This window comes from Glandiceps talaboti, chromosome 6 (genome assembly GCF_964340395.1).
Source record: "Glandiceps talaboti chromosome 6, keGlaTala1.1, whole genome shotgun sequence".
Taxonomy (NCBI): Eukaryota; Metazoa; Hemichordata; class Enteropneusta; family Spengelidae; genus Glandiceps; species Glandiceps talaboti.
The window spans coordinates 1184856-1199859 of record NC_135554.1 but is presented as its reverse complement, the minus strand read 5'-3'; the positions used below and the strand labels follow the sequence as shown (position 1 = coordinate 1199859).

At 36.3% G+C, this 15004-nt stretch overlaps 1 protein-coding gene across 1 annotated transcript in view; it reads left to right on the top strand.

Annotated features, from left to right (window-relative positions):
* Positions 1-15004, top strand: part of LOC144436445 (multiple PDZ domain protein-like) — a 330925-nt gene that overhangs the window by 244417 nt on the left and 71504 nt on the right. The window contains exon 28 of the mRNA XM_078125244.1: positions 13074-13264. Within this exon, the coding sequence (XP_077981370.1) occupies positions 13074-13264 (191 nt within the window). The remainder of the gene's footprint in view (positions 1-13073; positions 13265-15004) is intronic.

Sequence of the window (15004 nt, the reverse complement as noted above, 5' to 3'; positions counted from 1 at the left end):
TGTACACTTTTATCTCAGTTATTATCATCACCTAGCATGGCAAGGGGTGAGACAGTGTGTACTTTATCTTAATCTAGTCTGGCAAGGGTGAGATGGACTAATCCTGCCATCCTGTGAACTTGTCAGGCATAAGTACAATAGACACCAGTGGAAAGATAAACAACGCGGCTCCACCTTGTTGTTTATCTTTCCACTGGTGTCTATTGTATACTTACGTTAGCTTTTCGAAGCTTGGGAATATTACCTCAAAGGCTATGAATAACCTAAACATTCAACCAACAATCAGATGCCTTAATAGAAGAAAAAAACTGCAGATCTGCCAGGGGAAAACCCCAAGGACTCCCTATAAACCCCCAGAGGTCACCCATGCATTCAACCAACAATCACATGCACCAGCAACCTTTTTACTGTCATAATGGAATAAAAATAACAAAAGGGAAAACTCTAAATTACGTACATACAACAACTTCAAAAATTCCCTGGAACAAGGAGAATACATTAAAGTAATCAACAATAAAGAACACATCAAAAACAATAGCCAAATTTAGATTGAGTTGCCATCAACTTGCCATTGAGAAGGGTAGACATACAAAACCCAAAACACTATTGGAAGACAGGCTATGTAAACATTGTAAAGAAATAGAAGATGAAAGACATCATCTAATTCATTGTAAATTATATACAAAACAAAGAGAAAAAATGTTTAATATTATTAATACTGTAAACCCAAACTTTATACATTTAGATGGAGTAGAGCAATTTACATATATACTACAATCAAAACATAAGGATATTATAACTGCTCTTTTCATATACCTGAATAGTAGTAAATAGACAAACACTAGAACTATTCTATACTTTCATATTTGTAACTTTGTTAGATTATTATTAACTTTATTTCTTTTAAATACCAAATTAGAAAAGTAAAATTTTCTAAACAGTTGAAATAAAGTTATTTTCACCCTATTCTAATTTGATATGATATTGTCTTTTAAAGATGTGACATGTTTGCCAAGATAGTCTAAAATTGCCTTGACATAATCACCATGGCTACCGGAATGAAACGCTTTCTGTTTGGCTTTAAGTTTACTCCGTAAAAATCCGTTGAACCAAGGTTTCTGATTTGGATACACGGTAACCTCTTTTAGTAGACACACATAAACCCTCACAAAATTTGATATAATCCAAAATTGTATCTATGAACTCATCTATTGACGTTGAGTTTTCAAGGAAAACGTCCCAATCCGTACAATCAAAGCATCCACGGAGATTATCAATAGCCGATGAAGTCCATTGGTGGACAGATCACTTTACTGGCTGTTCCCGCTTTTTTAACTTAGTTTTGTAGGTGGGGATCAGGCCCGGGGTATCAGGTGGATCAAGTTGTGGTCTGAGTCACCAGGGGGGCACGTTTTAGAGAATGGTATTCCCGTTTGATGGTAGTGTAACAGTGGTCCAGTATCCGGTCTTTGTGGGTATGACACGTTACATGCTGGTGAAACTTGGGTATAGTTTTCCGTAAAGTGGAATGATTGAAATCTCCGGCAACAATGGAGATTGCCCTTGGATGCGCATTCTCATGCCTAGATATGATGTCACTAAGCTGGTACATCGCCTTTGTAGCATTAATTTCAGGGGGTACATAGGTCACACCCATCATCAAAAACCTGAAAAATGACCCCAATGACCTCAAGAATTACAGACCAATTTCAAACTTACTGTTCCTGTCAAACGTTAGGGAGAAAGTAGTGGCACATGAACTTCATCATCACCTACAAAGCAATGACCTATATGCAAAGATGCAGTCTGCATACCGTAAACATCACAGTACAGAAACCGCTATCATTCGTGTTTATAATGATATTCTTCATGCTATTGATGGACACCAAGATTTTATACTTGTCCTATTAGATCTGTCTGCAGCATTTGACACGATTGACCATCAAATTTTAATTGACAGAATGCATAAGCGGTTTGGGATAGATGGCGCAGCACTCTCCTGGTTTCGGTCATACAATGTACCTCCAGCATCGAACAAAATATATAACAGTAAACAATGCAAAGTCTGCCTGTCACAGCCTAAACTTTGGGATCAGTTCTAGGTCCCATACTCTTTACCATGTATGTCACACCCTTAGAGGATCTGATTTCACAACATAATCTAATGATGTATGCTGATGACTCTCAACTTTACCAGATGATGAAACGATCACAAAACATGAACACAGTCTCGCGTATTGAAGCATGCATTGCTGATATACGAATTTGGTATGCATCGAATAAATTAAAGCTAAATGATAGTAAAACAGAGATAATCCACTTCTCATCTCGATTCAGTAAAACCAATCCTGTACCATGTATCACAATTGGGGACAGCACTGTCAACACATCATCCACAACACGTGACCTTGGGGTTATACTTGACTCAGAACTTAGAATGACTTGTCATGTAAATAACATCTGCAGAGCAGCATGCCTAGCCATTCAAAAGACTAATCCATGCATTTGTTACCTCTAGGCTGGATTATTGCAAGTCCATCCTCTATGGATTACCAGACAAAGAGATCCACAAACTTCAATGTGTGCAGAACACAGCAGCTATAGACTTGTTGTCAAACTACGCAAATATGATCATGTACGTCTCACCAGTATTACGTAATCTTCATTGGTTACCTGTACGTCAACGTATTGTATACAAAATCTTGCTCGTCACCTACAAGGCTGTCAACAAACTGTCACCATCCTACATCATTGAACTAATACCCATACACAAGCCAACGTGTGCCCTACGTTCTAGTACTCATCTTACACTTGCCATATCATGTGTTGAAATTACCACGTACGGAGATCACGCCTTCTCTGTTGCCGGTCCTAAGTTATGGAACTCTCTCCCAATTCACATTTAGGAGAGTGGTATCGATCGAAACATTCAAGTCACAACTAAAGACATACTTGTTTACAAACTTTTAGAACACATTATACTTTTACATGCAATAATCAATAAGATTTGATTTTTAGTGAATTTCAAGTTGTCCTTTTTTTGCAAATTAAGTTTGTGCCATACTCTTGTTTATAAACGTTTAGGACATATTGTACTTTTAATAGTAATCAATAGTGAATGTCAAGTTTTTGGTTTTGGTTTTGATTTCTATGCAAATTAAGTTTGTGCTTCTTTTTTTTCAGTTTTGTAAAGCGCATTGAGGCTGTTGCATAATGCGCTGATAATAATTTATTATTATTTATTATTATTATCACTGTGAGAATGAGTGAGCCAAACTCTCTTAGCAAGTAGAATGGACGGCAGTGAATGGTAAGGGTTTCCAATTCAAATGTGCAAGTATGGGATAAGACCTTAGCATCTGTGCACCAAGTCTCATTTATCAGAAAACAAACACCTCCTCCCCATTCCTTATTTACATCTTCACATACTCGATCGATCACTACGAAATAGTGCAAATCCAGCTGGCTTTATAGCAGCGTCGGGTAGACTGGAGTCAAGCCATGTCTCAGTTATGAAATAGGCATTACAGTCTCGAAAATCCTGCATGGTGCACATGAGACCAACAAGTTCGTCCATTTTAAACCTCAAAGACCAAACATTAGCAAGCATAATGCTAGGAAGTGGTGCTTTAGAATTACATCTGCGCAACCTTGCCAAAATGCCCCCTCACTTACCACGCCGCCGCCGCACCTGTCGATGACTGTGTTGACTAGAATGGGTATGTCCATGGTTGACCTGACTAGAATCCACTATCAGATTGTCTATGAAAGTTTGTCGAGAATATAGATCTGAATTGGAAATTTTCACAGCTAGTCCGAAGGAGGAGCAGTTCTTCTCTTGAATAGGTCTGTAATCCAGCCAAATGTCGAATTAAAAACATTAAAACTAGTGAAAATATTAGAGCGCGTAGAGCCGTGTCACCATAGGTCGGCGCCATATTGACTTACGTTGCTCTTTTATGAATTGTCGATCACTATCCAACAAAACTACAGTTATCAACGAATACCTGCAAGAATGCTGACTTGATGTGTTAGCACTTGCTGAAACTTGGCTACATGATGACATGAGTGATACATCACTCATCGCAGATGCTCTTCCACCTGGCTACAACATCATTAGTGTGCCACATAGAGGTTGTGGGGAGGCATTGCTATCATATTTAAATCACCCCTGTCAGTGGTCACAAAAAACAGTTACTGTTAATCTGTGGAACTAATATGGAAGTTCGTATAAAAATTCCATCGTCGCATGTCACATTATGTTGTCTAACGTCCTCTGCCAAACAAATCTAATGGTCACACCGTTGGCGACTTTGTTGAAGAGTTTACCAACTTTCTGTCTTCTCATCTTACTGATAATTCACCGCTTGTTATGGTTGGTGATTTTAATTTTCACCTTGATGAACCTGACTACCCAAATACTCGTAAATATCGTGACATTCTAGATTCATTCAACATGCGTCAATGGATCTCTGGTCCTACTCATCGCGCCAGTTATACCATTGATCATATTATCACCTGTGTAGATGATGATACTACCATTGCTGACGTTCGAGTGGAACTAGTCTACTCCGTGTCAGATCACTTTCTGTTAGTTTTTTCTATCAATCACCCCTACAGGCTACCGCCACAGAGACACTCGAAAATGTATAAGCACAAGAAGTTTTAAAGCTTTCTCTGCTGATTTATTCGCATCTGACCTTTCATATGCCATTTTCCGTTGTACTCAAACCCTGGAAAATGGTGATTTATCATCCAAACTGGACTCACTCTATTATATTCTTCGTGACACACTTGATTTTCGTGCTCCTCTGAGGAAACGATTGGTTCCTAACAGAAAACCTGTTTCATGGATTACTGATTCCATCATTAAGGCAAGGAAAGCAAGGATGAAAGATGAGAGAGCCTGGAGAAAATCTCAACTAGAAATTCATTGCCAGATATACAGAAAACTTCAAACAGATGTTGTGTAAAAAGTTAAAGCAGCCAAGAAAAGTCACTATGCCGGCCTGGTTGAAAACTGTGCTGGAGATCAGATCAGCTCTTCAGTATACCTTAGTCACTGGACTTCTTGGTCATACAAAAACTTGTACACTGATCATAATGACTCTGTAGAACTTGCAGATCGGTTTGCCCAGTTTTTCAGAAATGGTGTTAAATCTCTCATCTCAAATTTTGAATCAATTAATCCTGGTGTCGATTGGATTCATTTCAGCTCAGTACTTTGGATGAGGTTGATGAGATAATTCACTCATTGCCTCATCTACTTGCTAGTGTCTTGATCCTATTCCCACCAAACTGAAGGATAGGTATATTATCAGTGTTCTGTTGCCTTTTATTTCCGAAATCTTGAACACTCACTGTTTTCTGGTTCTGTGGCCTCCTCTTTCAAACAAGCAGTTGTCACACCTCTTCTGAAAAACCCTCACTTGATCGCAATATTCTTAAAACAGTTTCTAATTGCCATTTTTATCGAAAGTTCTGGAATGCATTGTTGCTATTTGACTAAAAGCCCATATCGCTTCAAATTCCTTAGACGAACCTTTACAATCGGCTTACAAACCTGGGCATTCTACTTAGACTGCTCTCTTAAAGGTTACAAATGACATTCTACGTGCTCTTGATTCGGGGCACCATGTTGTCTTGGTTTTATTACATCTTTCCACTGCTTTTGATACAGTTAATCACAAGCTTTTGTTAACTCGCTTGCATGATCATCTAGGTATCTCTGGTAATGCATTGAGGTGGTTTAAATCTTATCTTTCTGATTGTAGACAATCTGTAATCTTAAACTCTGCTTAGTCACCCTATTACCCTCTTGATACAGGTGTACGTCAAGGCTCGGTCCTTGGCCCGATTTTGTTCAATGTTTACACATCTCCTTTGGGTGATGTGATTGCAAGCCATGGTTGTAAATACCATTTCTACACCGATGACTCCAATTTGTACATGTCTTTCCCCCTTACAAATTACAATGATACAGTTAGAAATCTTGAAGCATGTCTTTCCGATGTCAGAGCTTGGGTGTCTTCAAATTTCCTTTGCCTTAATGACAATAAAACAGAATTTGTTATTTTTTCTGGAAATTATGACCCTGCTTACAATGGCGCACAAAATATTTGTATTGGTGATGCGTTGATTTCTGTCCAGTGTCAGGCAAAGAGCCTTGGAGCTATCCCTGACTCTTGTCTCACAATGTAGCATCATGTTAGTCAGATATTTGTCATTCTTCCATGTTTCATATACACCGTATTGCTCTTGTTTGTAAATATCTCTCTAGGTCTGCCACTGAACAACTAGTTCATTTGCTTGTTTCCTCTCGCATTCGTGCAATTATTATTACACAGTATATCTCAGTACTCTATAAATCGCATTCAACATGTACAAAATGTTGCAGCCAGAATTATTACACTTTCGAAACGTCATGTTCGTACCACACCACCTCTACATAATTACATTGGTTGCCAGTACGTCAACGTATTATTTATAAGATCTTAGTCATCACTTTTAAATGTCTTCATGGTTCAGGTCCTCCATATCTAAGTGAGTTAGTCAGTCTCTATGTCCCGGGGCAGAGTCTACGTTCTGCTGACCATTTTAAACTTAGTACCATTACAGCCCAGACAAAAAAACATGGTGACAGGGCTTTCAGCGTTGCTTCACCAGTCCTATGGCGTGGAATGCTCTCCCTCTCCAAATCCGTCATTGTGATAATTGGTCACAAAACTTAAACTCCAAAACTACTGGGCAGATTGACATGAAATTTGGTGGGAACTTTCTTAGGGGTGAGTAAATTAAGATTGTTCATGACATGATGTTTCCCTTAGTGATATGCAAATTAGGGCTAAAAATGTGTCTTTTTGGTCAAAAACTACTCAGCAGACTGGGCTGAAATTTAAGAGGGGTGCATCTGTGCGTGTATAGATGAAGAAATATTAAGCATATAATGACCTCATCAGTAATATGCAAATTAGGTATAACAATGTGAATTTTGGTAAAAATTTATTTCAAAAAGTACTTGGTCAGTGAGACTGAAACTTGGTGAGGAGTTTCTAGAAGTGTTTTTCTGCATATTTTCTTCAAAATATTTTGACACAATTGGCCCCAGCAACCATGGCCATGCCCTTAGCAACAACCAAATGGTAGTATATTTTGGTCAAATAACAACATCATCTGGTAGGCAAGTGAGTAAACATTCAAAAACTGTATGCAAATATCCCTAGCAACCATGGCCATACCCATAACAACATCCAAACGGTCGTGTATTTCACAAAGATAACAACAGGGATTAATAGACAATTGAATAAACATTCCAAAAATGTATGTAAATTTGCCTAGTAACAAGACCTCGCCCATAGCAACAGCCAAATAATCATGTATATTGCAAAGAGAACAGGAATAGAAAGGCAAATGAATAAACATTCAAAAAATTTATGCAAATGTCCTAGCAACAAGACCATGCCCATAGCAACAACCAAATGATCACATATATTGCGAAGATAATATTAGGAATTCATACACAAGTGAACATTCATTCATTCATGTTATTGCCAATTTAAAATAAGTTACAATTACAAAATGACAGGAAATAAATAAACAAATTGGCAATGTGGAGTCAAAAAAATAGCTTTTCGCTAATCAAGTTTGGCTCCACCTCAGAATTCATATGCATCAATAAAGATAAGGGCTCCACAGAACTAGAAGAAAAATCATAATGGGAGAAAATATCAAAACAAGCAAGAATAATTATATATTATATTCACTTGTTTAAATTTCGTCAAGTAGGTATTCTTTAAAAGCTTTCCTGAACAGATGTTTTGATGTGAGACATTTCATTTCTGTTGGCAAACTGTTCCACAATTTTGTACCTGAAAACCTGATGGAAAATTGACTGGCAGCTGTGTGTACTTTTGGAATTGCCAAATTTAGCCAAAGTTTAAACCATGTGTCTGGGCTATGATCGATCACCTGGAAATAATCGCTTAAATCATGAGGAAGATTGTTATTATACAAATCAAAAATAAAATTTCCTATACCAAGTTTATGAAGTTTATAAATATTAAGAAGACCCAGCCTTTTAAATAAAGGAGAAGATGAGTCTCTGAACCCAGAGTAAGTCATACATCGCACATACATTTTCTGGATATACATAATTGGCTGTAGATGCGATGAATATGTACTGCCCCAAACTTCTAAACCATACATTATATTGGGCTGGAGAAAGGCTTTGTAAAGTAACAGTAAAATATGTTGGGGGAACAACATTTCTCAATTTAAATAACATTCCCGATTTCTTCCTAACACAATTTGTTACATATTCAATGTGATCTTTCCATAATAAATGTCTGTCAATGATAATACTGACAAAAGAAGCTTTGTCAACCTCATTTAGAAGTTGATCATTGATGATAAGTGCACCATGTGTGGTAACCATTTTACGTTTACTATGAAATATTATGTAGTTTGTCTTCCCTGTGTTAATGGTCAACTTATTTGCATCACACCAATGTAAAACTTTCTTGAAGTGATGGTTCACAAGAGAGAGATCTAGTGTTTGTCTTATCTGGAAATCTGTGGAATAGGTTGGAATCATCTGCAAATAAACGGAAATCAAAGTAGGTGGAAGAATTCGGGAGATCGTTAATATAGATTAAGAACAATGTTGGGCCAAGTGTTGAACCCTGGGGTACCCCAGAAGTGATTGACATTTTTTCAGAGTTTACTTCGTCAGCAAAAACAAACTGAGTTCGATTGTGTATGTAATCTGAAAACCACCTCAAAGGGTTTTCCCGTATCCCATAATATTGAAGCTTAGAGAGTAAAATGTGAGGGTTTATCGTATCAAAAGCTTTTGTAAAGTCGATAAATATACCAATAGTAACATTGTCATCATCAATTTGATGGAGTAAATTGCTGACCAGATTAACGAGTGACAACTTTGAACTATGTTTCCCACGAAAACCATATTGATGTTTATAAAGTAGATGAAACTTGTTGAGAAAACCCATAAGTCTAGTATTCACAATCTTTTCAATTATTTTGCTAAGAACAGGCAAAACTGAAATTGGGCGGTAGTTCCCAGGTGAATTTTTTGAACCTTTCTTATAAATAGGTACTACCCTTTCTACTTTTAATGCACTGAGAAACTTACACTGTAAAAAAGATAGGTTATAAATGTAAGATAACGGTTTTGCTATTTGATTAGCAGCTATTACAATAAGTTTGGATGGTAAATTATCATAGCCTGAGGCCTTTTTGGTATCTAGGGTTCTCAACAAGTTGGCAACTTCAAATTCTGTTGTAGGTTCCAAGAAAAAGGAATTCTCAGAGATCTGAGGAAGGAATTCCAAATAAGATTTAGAGGGTGTCTGGATTTTACTTGCCAGGTTGGGCCCTACGTTTGTAAAAAAAAACTATTGAAACCGTTTACGATCTCTTGGGGAGTGTTACATGTCATCATCTTTTCATCAGATGCTATGACAGTCAATTGATCTGGTAAACATGTACCCTGTTTAGATTTCTTCTTATTGATTAAGTTATTGATAAGTTCCCATGTCTTGGTAGAATTATTTTGATTTTCTAGAAACAAAGAAGCTTAATATTCTCTCTTAGCAACCCTTAATATTCTCTCTTAGCAACCCTTAGAACTGTGGTCAGTACATTCCTATATCCTTTATATTTATCTACTGACTCAATTTCATAATTTGAATTAATCATTTTTAACAAATGAATTATGTTTTTTGTTAATCGACTTTTTTATTGATTTGGTAATCCATGGTTTGCATTTGCCAATACTCTTAATGATCCTTTCAATAATGGGAGCATGTTTGTTACAACAATCACTGAAAATTGTAAAGAAAGTGTTAAGCGTCATCGACATCTGTGCGTGAGTAGACCTCGTTCCATGGTTGCTCAGAGAGATCATTTACAAAGTCTGCTTCAACAAACATTTTATAATTTCTACAAGTGATTTTTTCTATCATGGATGTACTATGTAAACACATATCCTTAAAGATCGCAAAAATGGGTAAATGGTCAGATATATCACCAGCAATCGTACCTGAATATATAGAGCAATTACTAATATTTGTATAAATATGATCGACAACAGTATGTGAGATTTCAGTAACCCTTGTAGGAACTGATATTAGCTGTGTTAAGTGTAGACAATTCATTGCTGTGGTAAATCTTTCAACATTACTATCCTGACGTAAGATATCAATATTAAAATCGCCAAGGAGAATAAAATGTTTTTTTGTCTAACTTTATACAATTAAGTACATCCAGAAGACTATTTTCAAAATCCAAGAAAACAGTATTGGGTTTCCTGTACAGAATGCCTACAACAAATTTGTGCTTTTTGTCACAAATTTCCAACCAAAGTGACTCAGAATTGGCTAAAGTGAAGGGCAATTTCTTATAATTAATAGAGGAATGAATGTAAGCAGCAACACCACCACCCCTTCCAACCTCAGAACAATTAACTTCAAGAACATAAGACTCTAAAGAAAAAAGACTGGGGTCATTTATTCTCCATGTCTCAGACACGCCTATAATTTTAAATCGATTTTTTAGAATATTCTCATACATCACACGAAAGTCTCCATAATTTCTGTTCAGTGACCGAGCATTTACATGTGAAACTGCAAACGAATGATCAACAACGGAATTGTACCTCTCATTGAAGTCAGACGGTGTGATAGCGTTACAACAATTAAACTCATTGAAGTCAGACGGTGTGATAGCGTTACAACAATTAAACTCATTGAAGTCAGACGGTGTGATAGCGTTACAACAATTAAACTCATTGAAGTCAGACGGTGTGATAGCGTTACAACAATTAAACTCATTGAAGTCAGACGGTGTGATAGCGTTACAACAATTAAACTCATTGAAGTCAGACGGTGTGATAGCGTTACAACAATTAAACTCATTGAAGTCAGACGGTGTGATAGCGTTACAACAATTAAACTCATTGAAGTCAGACGGTGTGATAGCGTTACAACAATTAAACTCATTGAAGTCAGACGGTGTGATAGCGTTACAACAATTAAAAGTATTCGTACTTTGTATATTCATGTTACGAAAAATGACTCTTGACAGGAAAAATAAATGTTTACAATAGGAAGATAATCAGAATACATAAAGTAAATGTTCACAATAGGAAGATAATCAGAATACATAAAGTAAATGTTTACAATAGGAAGATAATCAGAATACATATAGTAAATGTTCACAATAGGAAGATAATCAGAATACATAAAATAAATGTTCACAATAGGAAGATAATCAGAATACATAAAATAAATGTTCACAATAGGAAGATAATCAGAATACATAAAATAAATGTTCACAATAGGAAGATAATCAGAATACATAAAGTAAATGTTCACAATAGGAAGATAATCAGAATACATAAAATAAATGTTCACAATAGGAAGATAATCAGAATACATAAAGTAAATGTTCACAATAGGAAGATAATCAGAATACATAAAATAAATGTTTACAATAGGAAGATAATCAGAATACATAAAATAAATGTTTACAATAGGAAGATAATCAGAATACATAAAATAAATGTTTACAATAGGAAGATAATCAGAATACATAAAATAAATGTTCACAATAGGAAGATAATCAGAATACATAAAATAAATGTTCACAATAGGAAGATAATCAGAATACATAAAGTAAATGTTTACAATAGGAAGATAATCAGAATACATAAAATAAATGTTCACAATAGGAAGATAATCAGAATACATAAAATAAATGTTTACAATAGGAAGATAATCAGAATACATAAAGTAAATGTTTACAATAGGAAGATAATCAGAATACATAAAATAAATGTTCACAATAGGAAGATAATCAGAATACATAAAGTAACAAATGACATCAAAATACTACAAATGGTACAGTGATTCCTGGTCGGATTACTCATGCGGCATTCCAAAGTTTTACTTCATTTTTTTAATTTCATCTTCGTTTGAGATACAAACTGATCGCTCAGTTTGAGATTTTCTTACATAGATGTTACCGTTTATAGTCCATAGATATTTAAACTTTGCGTTCTTCCTTACCTCATTTATCTTGTGTAAGGGTTGACGTTGTGACTTGCATAAGTTTTCGTTGATGAAAATGTTATTCTGCTGTTGGTATCCGACATCTCTAGTCGAAAGTCCCTGAAGTTTTCTTCAGGTTTCACAGATGTGGTTTCGCTTTTTCCTGGTTGTAAATTTGACAATAATAGGCCAAACACTTCTGTTACGTGTCGTATCTGCTCCATTTTCATAATTTTGTTTAACCCCTATACGATGAGTTACGTCGATATCACTTGGGGTAATTGACAGATCTATTTTATGCAAGACATTGTGGACAGTTGTATCTGTATCCTCTTTGCCTTCATTAGGTTCAGGAATACCTGCAATTTCGAGATTTATCCTACAGTTGTATTGATCCATTGTGTGTAGTTCTGTTTCCAGCACTGACACTCGGTTGTGTAACAGTCTAGTCTTGCTGCAAGGTGTCATTCCAAAAAACATTCAAAAATGTATGCAAATATATCTAACAACATGATCACGCCCATACATGTAGCAAAAGCCAAATGATCACGTATATTGCAAAGATAGCAATATGGTTGGATAGGCAACTGGATAGTCATTCAGCAAATGAACACTTATTGTTAGCATGGACTAGCATATGGATAAACATTTTTAAAAACTGTACAGTTGTGCTACAATGCCATTGGTGGTATTTATACTCAATGGCAGCCATATTTGTAGTGACCAATCATGATTTACCACATAACTCAAAAATGTTTACACTTTCACATTTTCTTTTGAGACACAACCTTTTGGCCTTGACTCTGATCTTCAGGTCTAATTTTCAAAATTCAGCAATTTCCTTCATTATCAGACACTTTGTAGTATTTATTTGTTGCCACCAATTTCTTTTTCATCATGTCTCCATTCAGTCATATAATTCTGAAGTAAAGTATTTGAGGGGCACGTCTTCCAAGAAGATTTGTTGTACGTATCAAGTTCTGTAATTAATTTCTTTTTTTTCAGCAATGAAACCTGTATCTCCAGTAACAAGTTCAGTGAAGTGCGAACCTATAGCAGTGCCAACACGTACACCAAGTCCACCGTCAGATCCAAAGACATGTCCCATCACACCAGGAAAGGAATGTCATATACTCATACCTAAGGGCAAAACTGGGCTTGGTTTGAGTATAGTCGGTGGGGCTGATACACTTTTAGTAAGTCAACCATAGAACCAGTATAAATTTTGCATTATGTAAACTAATGTGGAATATTTTTAACAAAATAGATAGTTAGAATACTTTAATATCATAACTAGGCAAAGCCCATAAGCTCACGCAGGATAGATTCATTTGTGACTAGCTGCCTGGGCTGCCACATGATGCTATTGTAGATAGCGCCCTCTGTGTGGAGAATGCGCACAACATATAGAATGTGCATGTGTAGTCATTGCACCGCAATGCATCCTTGGGTAAAGCGACCCAAAAAAATGCATAGTATAGGACGCGCATGCATACTAGTCATTGAGCTGTTATGAGGCCATGATAAAAGCACTAAAAATAAACTTATACTGTAACAGTTCTTGACATGTGTGCCAGATATGTTATGGACATGTATTGGGGTAGGGCTACATGTGAGTCAGATATAGAAACCACTGTCATGTGTATATGTACAGATATTGGGGTAGGGGTACGTGTGAGTCAGATATAGAAATCACTGTCATTTGTATGTACAGATATTGGGGTAGGGCTACGTGTGAGTCAGATATAGAAACCACTGTCATTTGTATATGTACAGATATTGGGGTAGGGCTACATGTGAGTCAGATATAGAAACCACTGTCATTTGTATATGGACAGATATTGGGGTAGGGCTACAATTGAGTCAGACTGTCATTTGTATATGTACAGATATTGGGGTAGGGCTACATGTGAGTCAGATATAGAAACCACTGTCATTTGTATATGTACAGATATTGGGGTAGGGCCACGTGTGAGTCAGATATAGAAACCACTGTCATTTGTATATGTAAAGATATTGGGGTAGGGCTACATGTGAGTCAGATATAGAAACCACTGTCATTTGTATATGGACAGATATTGGGGTAGGGCTACAATTGAGTCAGACTGTCATTTGTATATGTACAGATATTGGGGTAGGGCTATACATTTCACCAATCTGACAGTGCTTGAGATATTTTAACCAAGGCAGTCGATCATCTTTTGTACCTTTTCATAAAATTTAATATCTTCACCTGCTTCCTGATGAATACTGCTAGCTATTACTGACACTTCCCTTACATATAATCCAGTTGTGACTGATTCTGCATGACATCTGCTGGTAATGAACTTTCAGTATTCCTTACCATCTCTTTGACTCTTTCAATCTTCATCTCCAGTCTAGCTATTTCTACGAGGAGTTCATCCTTTACTTCGTTCACCTTGTCAATCTTACTTTTTAGGGTCTGATGTAATGTGCTCTGTCCACATTCCAGTTCCTCCAACAGGTCAACTACGTAATCACCACGGTGACCATCTCTACAGTTGTTGTCAGTAGCAACAGAAAATTGACATGTTCTTTTATCCTGACAACTGTTCATACAGTATTTGCTTATAACTTTAGCAGAGTGTTCTTAGGTACTTTAAATTACTACACACAAGATCATCTTGTGTTAAGAGTGCAATTGTTGAGCAAAACTCAAAATATTTGTGCAGAGACAAAACTAGACACATCTGCAGCTGTACATTTGCATGTACATACCGGAGTTTTCCGAAAACAAGCCCATCCGTAAAGTCGCCCATGGGCGATTATTTGGCGAGTGGGCGTCTATTTTGTTTTTCAGATTCACTACGGCAAGAATTTTGCCTTGTTATATTGATAACGTTAGTTTTTATTTAGTTCGAATGTTCAGTTGAAAAAAACATAAACGTAGAGTGCCAATAGAAAATGGACGTTTT